Source organism: Mus pahari, unplaced genomic scaffold (assembly GCF_900095145.1).
Source record: "Mus pahari unplaced genomic scaffold, PAHARI_EIJ_v1.1 scaffold_13760_1, whole genome shotgun sequence".
NCBI lineage: Eukaryota > Metazoa > Chordata > Mammalia > Rodentia > Muridae > Mus > Mus pahari.
In genome coordinates, this window is record NW_018391846.1 from 3,534 (window position 1) to 11,385 (window position 7,852).

The 7,852-nt window shown below is 38.4% G+C and overlaps 1 protein-coding gene across 1 annotated transcript in view; it reads right to left on the reverse strand.

Annotated features, from left to right (window-relative positions):
- The window catches only part of LOC110314714 (tripartite motif-containing protein 30A-like), a 10,024-nt gene extending 2,963 nt beyond the window's left edge, over positions 1–7,061 (reverse strand). The window contains exons 1-3 of the mRNA XM_029534623.1: positions 6,972–7,061; positions 6,121–6,351; positions 1,248–1,270 (exon numbers count right to left, since the gene is read on the reverse strand). Coding sequence (XP_029390483.1) covers positions 1,248–1,270; positions 6,121–6,351; positions 6,972–7,037 — 320 coding nt within the window. The 5' untranslated portion in view covers positions 7,038–7,061. The remainder of the gene's footprint in view (positions 1–1,247; positions 1,271–6,120; positions 6,352–6,971) is intronic.
- Between the last annotated feature and the right edge of the window lie 791 nt (positions 7,062–7,852).

The following is a 7,852-nucleotide window of genomic DNA, read 5'->3' on the forward strand; positions in this document are numbered from 1 at the left end:
TCTAGGTTTGGAATCCCCCTCGAGGACCATGGAATAACTTATGTCCCGCGGGGCGGGATACCTGCTCACTCACTCGCTGTGTGATGTTGGGAAAGCCTTATTCTCCAAAGCATGGTGCCTTAATGTCACACTCACATAATGTGTTTCTTCCACTTTCCCTCCTCCTCTCCTAGAAGTCTTTTAAATGTGAATTAGTGAATTTTTAAAAAATCAAATTGAATGTACAGAAAATAATGTGTGGGCTGGGAATGGTGTCACATGTACTTAGAAGGCAGAGACAGGGGATCTGTGATTTCAAAACCAACCTCTTCTACACAGTGAGTTCCAGGCCAGGCAGACCTAGAAAGAGGAACCCCGTTTGAAAAACAAAAAAATCACAAATGAGTAAATAGAACCATAGAAAAAAGAAAAGCAAGAACAAAATAGAAGGGAGATGAGTTTTCAAGAATCTGGTAAAATAGTCACAGAGTATGAGAAAGCTATCTGAAAAAAGCCTAGACTTCAAACACTGGTCAATGTGGACATATTATTCAACATCTGCTTCTTCAAGTTCTCTTGGTAGGATGACAAAATTTGGAAAAGGAAAGAGGACACCACACTTAGACTGACAAATGCTCTACATGTTAGGATGAAGTCTGATGACAACAGCTGGGATGAGACACTGTACACACAATGGTGAGGCTTCCCCCAATTCTTTGACTTATGTGGTCCACCTGCAGCCATTTTTTTTTTCACCATGTTCACAAAGTGTCAAGTCTCTTTTTTGAAAAAACTCTAAGTTCAATCACAAAGGACATCTGGATCTCCTCTATCCCCAGGAGAAATACACCAAATATTTGGGAATTTTTCCATACACGACTTTGTGAAAACTGCAGACACAGAGGACATATACTACCTATCTGCACTTGTCAACTGCAGATCCAGAGCTAGATACAAACAGACAGTATGGACAGAATGATGTATCCATGAGGAGTCTGAAAGCACCTGTGGGTGCAGTTGTTACATCTCACTACTGATCTAGCTCATTAGCTATCCATAACTATGTCTCCTAAAAAGAACCTAATCTGTTCTCAATAGTTAGAAAATGTTCATATCTGCCCTCTCTCATCTTCTTCTTTCCTCTTCCTAGAACTTCAGAATAGCATTATGTATAAATTCTGCAAAACCCCAGAGATATTTATTCTAATTGACTATCAAATAATTCTCACCACACAAAGGGCTATCCTTCCCTATCAGCCCAGACATACCTTCTCAGGACACAATTTGCACCCTAGGGAGAAGGGAGAAAACACAGTTAATAACATGTTCTTCATGTTCTTGCAAATCCTGGTTACAGGCTTATTGGCTGAAGAGACAAAGTCAAAAGAGAATCAAATCAGTCACCTTCATTTCCCCAAGAAATGATATAAATACAGTGTGTGTTTATTTTACTTATATGTAAATTAATAGACTGTTTCTTTTCTTTCTTTTTTTTTTTTTTTGAAACAGTACTTCATATATTTCTAAACCATGAGGCTGGTTTTGCCCATGGGACTCTGACAGTGACATGGCTAGAGAAAGGCTGGTTTGTAGTCCTGACAGGGCACTCCTGCCATTCCTGTCTTCATCTGGAAGGCACTTTAGTCAGGTCTTTAGTTACACCTTCTTGCTTTTCCTCCAGAGAAATTGAGACCCAACAGTGGACAGGGATCCATCTCCCTGCCTTCGGCTTAGCTGTCTGACTGAATAGACTGTTTCTGACTTATATTACCAGGCATTGGAGGCCAAAGATGAAGAAACAGTAGTTTGAAAGCTTACATAGGTTTTCATGTGCATATTTTTAAACAAACATGTGACCATTCTCATCTTACATATTAGGTATCTGTTAGCTTACTGAAAACTTCTATGTATGAGAAACTGAATTCCAGATTCTTTTAATCATTTAACAATCCCCCCTTCTGTTTTTCTTCTCTTTCTGAGTTGTCCTGGAAGGTAAGGAGTTGATCTAAAGAGATATTTATGTTTCTCAATTTGACCATCAAACTGTTGAAACAGAGACTCCAAACAAATGGTAATTTCTTCAGGATCTCATATTCAGAGAACAAATAAAGCTCTATCAAGAGGAAGAGTTGGTCTTCTCAAAAGATTTCAAACAATGACTTTTCTGACCATCTTCAAGTGTGACACTGTGACCTAGATCATGATGGGAGAATGATGGACAGGACCACACCTTGACTTAAATTACATACATGTTCATATTCTTGGCTCTCTACTTAAACTTTGGTCTCACTTAGGGAACATGAAGATGCACAGAGGGTTGTTTTTCTTTTCTTTCAATATCTTCCTCTCTTTTCAAAACATGCTCCCTTTAGTAAATCTCCTTTTTCTGCTTTCCAATATTAATTACACTCCTTTATTTTGGCTTATTGAGGACAGAAATCAAGACCTGACTGGCCAGGTCCTTTGTGATATGTTAAATAAGTACTGTACTTAGCCATTTGTCCTGGATTTGGAAGTTAACACTATGCAAGAATTCTTGAATGTTTGGATTCCACTGGCTATTGGTAGTTACATGTAGTTACATGTAAAGTTACATTCTTAAAGAACTACAGGGGCTGGAGAGATGGCTCAGCGGTGAAGAGCATTGACTGCCCTTCCGGAGGTCCTGAGTTCAAGTCCCAGCAACCACATAGTGGCTCACAAGCATCTGCAAGAGATATGATGCCCTCTTTCAGTGTGTCTGAAGACAGCTACAGTGTACTTACACATAATAAATAAATAAATCTAAAAAAAAAAAAGAACTACAGCCACCCTTCTTTTTGAAGTTTAGAATTACCAGTAGCTTCTTGACTGTAGGTGAGCTTTGTAAGCAAGTCTACTTTCATACTTGAGTTTGGCTTGTACAGTTCTTGGGTTTGATATCAAAACCAATCTTAGTTTATATGGGCTGCTGCTAACCTGTGTCCTGAAGACAGTGTTTTCCTTGTAGTCATCCATCATATCTGACTCTTACACTCTTTCTGCCCTTTCTTCTGCAATGATGTCTGGGCCTTTGAATTAGTGGTACAGTATATATATTCTATTATGGGCAGATAATCTGCAATCTCTTGCAACTTTTACCTTGAGAGTTAATGAGTAAATGTGCTGTTCTCCAGCTCAGTATGTAGGACAGGCTGGCCTTGAACCCACCTAAGATTAATTTGTTTTTGCATTCCAGCTGCTGGAGTAAAAGATGTGGGTCAGCAGACCTCAATGTATGATAGAAAGCCTATATTTTCTTTTAATCATTGTGGGCTGCTCATCTATATATTTTTATTTATGTGCATTAGAAGCTCTAAATTTCTGAGTTCACAGGCTACTGCACATGAATTTATTTTATATAACATAAACAAACAAATGTAGATTACATAGCAAAAGAAATTTGTGAGAGAACTAATTATTCTAGATGTAAATTCACAAGTTCGTCCTCATGAAGAACTCAGTATGTCCTTGTACACAGAATCATGAGTATAATAGATAAAATAATGGGTCAGTTGGAGAACTTGTCAACAGATGAATGGATAAAAATGATATGATCACCATGTATATTGAAATATTAGGCATGTAAAAGCAAGAAGTATTGACATTGAGTAACTTTTCTGAACTCAGAGAATTCATTATATTCACCTAACTGTAAACAAACAAACAAACAAATAAAAACCCACCAGAAGTGATATTAATGAAATATGTGTCATATAAACATATTTCATCTCACAATGGTAAATATTAGAGTGGGGTTATCAGGGGCTGGAGGCAGAGAAAAATGATTATACTCAATAGTCAAGAAAAAAAATTGCAAAATTATGAAATGTGTTTGCTCTAGTTATTATGTTAAGTAACTCATTTTAGATATAGATGCATAATTCTATCTATTATGAATGTTTTCAGTTATAATGTTTTCAGTTATAATGGAAAAGAAGCAATTAAAGGACTTTGAAGAATTTCTAAAACCAGAAAGGTCTACAAGATGATAATTGAGATGAAAGAAAGAAATTCCTCCAGGGGTGTAAATCAACATACTATGACTTTTAAATAAATTATTTAAAAATATGATAGAGATCAAAAACTACAACTTTATACATCCATAGATAAAGAAGACACCTTTCCTATTAGTAATAGGGGACAGAATCAGGGACAAATTCTCTGAGTTCTTACATGGTACTCCCACCACCAACAGCATCCCAGTCCACTGGAATCAGAGGCCATGAGGGTAAAAGTCTCAAATTATCAGAGGAAGCAATGAACTCTACTAATTTCAAATTCTGGTGAAGTGAGTAAGTTGACAGTTGAAAACGTGCTTCACATATGCTCAGCAATAGAGCAGTGTAATAATACCCATGAGGCAAGAGATCTTCTTTGCAAGGTTCAGCTTCAGTTCTGAGAAGTTGTTGACAAACCAATAAAATACAATTTCCCCTTGGCATTTATGTGTGCAGTCATTCCTCCTGAATGACTATGAAAATGATTCAGGAAAGATTTCAGGAAGAGCTCACTGTCATCACCAGGAAGAATATAGCAGCAGAGAGGGAGGGCAATGGTTTCCGGTCCCCTGACTCNCTATTATGGGCAGATAATCTGCAATCTCTTGCAACTTTTACCTTGAGAGTTAATGAGTAAATGTGCTGTTCTCCAGCTCAGTATGTAGGACAGGCTGGCCTTGAACCCACCTAAGATTAATTTGTTTTTGCATTCCAGCTGCTGGAGTAAAAGATGTGGGTCAGCAGACCTCAATGTATGATAGAAAGCCTATATTTTCTTTTAATCATTGTGGGCTGCTCATCTATATATTTTTATTTATGTGCATTAGAAGCTCTAAATTTCTGAGTTCACAGGCTACTGCACATGAATTTATTTTATATAACATAAACAAACAAATGTAGATTACATAGCAAAAGAAATTTGTGAGAGAACTAATTATTCTAGATGTAAATTCACAAGTTCGTCCTCATGAAGAACTCAGTATGTCCTTGTACACAGAATCATGAGTATAATAGATAAAATAATGGGTCAGTTGGAGAACTTGTCAACAGATGAATGGATAAAAATGATATGATCACCATGTATATTGAAATATTAGGCATGTAAAAGCAAGAAGTATTGACATTGAGTAACTTTTCTGAACTCAGAGAATTCATTATATTCACCTAACTGTAAACAAACAAACAAACAAATAAAAACCCACCAGAAGTGATATTAATGAAATATGTGTCATATAAACATATTTCATCTCACAATGGTAAATATTAGAGTGGGGTTATCAGGGGCTGGAGGCAGAGAAAAATGATTATACTCAATAGTCAAGAAAAAAAATTGCAAAATTATGAAATGTGTTTGCTCTAGTTATTATGTTAAGTAACTCATTTTAGATATAGATGCATAATTCTATCTATTATGAATGTTTTCAGTTATAATGTTTTCAGTTATAATGGAAAAGAAGCAATTAAAGGACTTTGAAGAATTTCTAAAACCAGAAAGGTCTACAAGATGATAATTGAGATGAAAGAAAGAAATTCCTCCAGGGGTGTAAATCAACATACTATGACTTTTAAATAAATTATTTAAAAATATGATAGAGATCAAAAACTACAACTTTATACATCCATAGATAAAGAAGACACCTTTCCTATTAGTAATAGGGGACAGAATCAGGGACAAATTCTCTGAGTTCTTACATGGTACTCCCACCACCAACAGCATCCCAGTCCACTGGAATCAGAGGCCATGAGGGTAAAAGTCTCAAATTATCAGAGGAAGCAATGAACTCTACTAATTTCAAATTCTGGTGAAGTGAGTAAGTTGACAGTTGAAAACGTGCTTCACATATGCTCAGCAATAGAGCAGTGTAATAATACCCATGAGGCAAGAGATCTTCTTTGCAAGGTTCAGCTTCAGTTCTGAGAAGTTGTTGACAAACCAATAAAATACAATTTCCCCTTGGCATTTATGTGTGCAGTCATTCCTCCTGAATGACTATGAAAATGATTCAGGAAAGATTTCAGGAAGAGCTCACTGTCATCACCAGGAAGAATATAGCAGCAGAGAGGGAGGGCAATGGTTTCCGGTCCCCTGACTCTCAGACACTGGGACCTCCTCCAGTCTTACCTGCAGCATTTCCAAGGATGAGAGCTCCAACTGATGTTTGACATCAAAGATGAGGTCTCCCACCAACTCTGTCTGTTCCCTTAGCTCATTTTCAGACTCTTCCAGCTCTTCAATAACCTGTTCCTTCTCGTTCTTCAGCGTCTGCAGCTCCTCATTCTCCTTGGAGTCCAGGAACTCTCTTAGTCTATTAAACTGTCTCTGAACATTTTCTACATTGCTCTGTATTTGGTCCTTCGTGGGTAAGAAAAGAGAGAGGAATTCAGTCTGCCCAAATGGGAATAGGAAACAGAGAAGTACTGCTCTGGGAGGGGAGCTTTCACAGGGAATTGAGCTTGGGAAAGGGAAGGGATTCTTAGGGAAGCAGGATTTTACATTTAAAGTCTGTTCACAACATTTCCAAACAATAATCTTAGGTCACCTTTACAAAGGCCATGTGAGCCAAAGCGGGATGACTGGATGAGGCTCAGTTTCTCAACAGTTGTCTAAGATACTTGTTCCTGCCTGCAATAGTCCTCATTCCACCTCTCAACCCTTAAGAGAAGCTAAACCCTAAGACTAGAACTGTGGCCTGTTCCCAAGCATATTTCTCAACAATGGGAGTTTCAAAAGCCACCACAGGAGTAGCACCCAGTATTCATTCTGACCAAGCATCCTGCATGGTGTGAGCTCCTCACAGAGCCCAGCTCAGGTGTGATGCACTGACTCTGCATCTCCAGTCAGGGGAACCAGTTGGGAGGGGTATCAAGGCCTCTTGGCCTCATCCACTCCCAGGAAGTACAGATCCCAGGAGCTTCTTGCTCAGGCCACTCTTGGGCATCAGGGTGACTCCCTTAGGAAGGGTCCCCACTTGCCTCCCAGTCAGCTTTCTGTTGCTGAAGATCATCCTTCCATTCAGCACATATTTTCGCCTTTTTCATCAGTTTCCGAAGAGCTGCCTGCAGCTTCTCCTGTGAGAAAGGAATTGCATCAGAGTTAAGCTTCGTGTTTAGTTGGACTGATGTTCCCAAGTTAAGGGCAACAAACTCTTCTGGAGGGACAGGAAGCCTAAGACTGTTCACTTTTGAAAAACTTGTGTCAATATTTATGTCCGTAAAGTATGTAAATCTTAAATGTCTATGGCTCAACTGATTCTGGTATTATATGTAAATAAACCCCATAATTGAAACAGAGGATTCTCTTTTAGTCAATTATTGCACTCAGTAGAAAGGTTTTTTTTTTTTTTTTTTTTTTGAGACAGGATTTCCCTGTACAGCCTTGGCTGTCCTGGAACTCACTTTGTAGACCAGGCTGGCCTTGAACTCAGAAATCAGCTTGCCTCTGCCTCCCGAGTGCTGGGATTAAAGGCATGTGCCACCACACCCGGCTTTTTAAAAGATTTATTTGTTATTATACATAAGTACACTGTAGCTGTCTTCAAACACACCAGAAGAGGGCATCAGACCTCATTACAGGTGGTTGTGAGACACCAAGTGGTTGCTGGGATTTGAACTCTAGACCATTGAAAGAGCAGTCAGCACTCTTACCCGCTGAGCCATCTCACCAGCTCCAGTAGAAAGCTTTTATTTTGCTTCCAGCATCTGAGAACTTGGACACTTTTTTTAGTTTTCTGATTACAAATATGTACATACATCACATGCCCCGTACAATGTCATACTTGATACCTGTACTTTTTTTACTTGTAAAACTGGGTCGAGTTGTGAAGCCCTGGCTTGCCTGTAGTTACTGTGTAGAC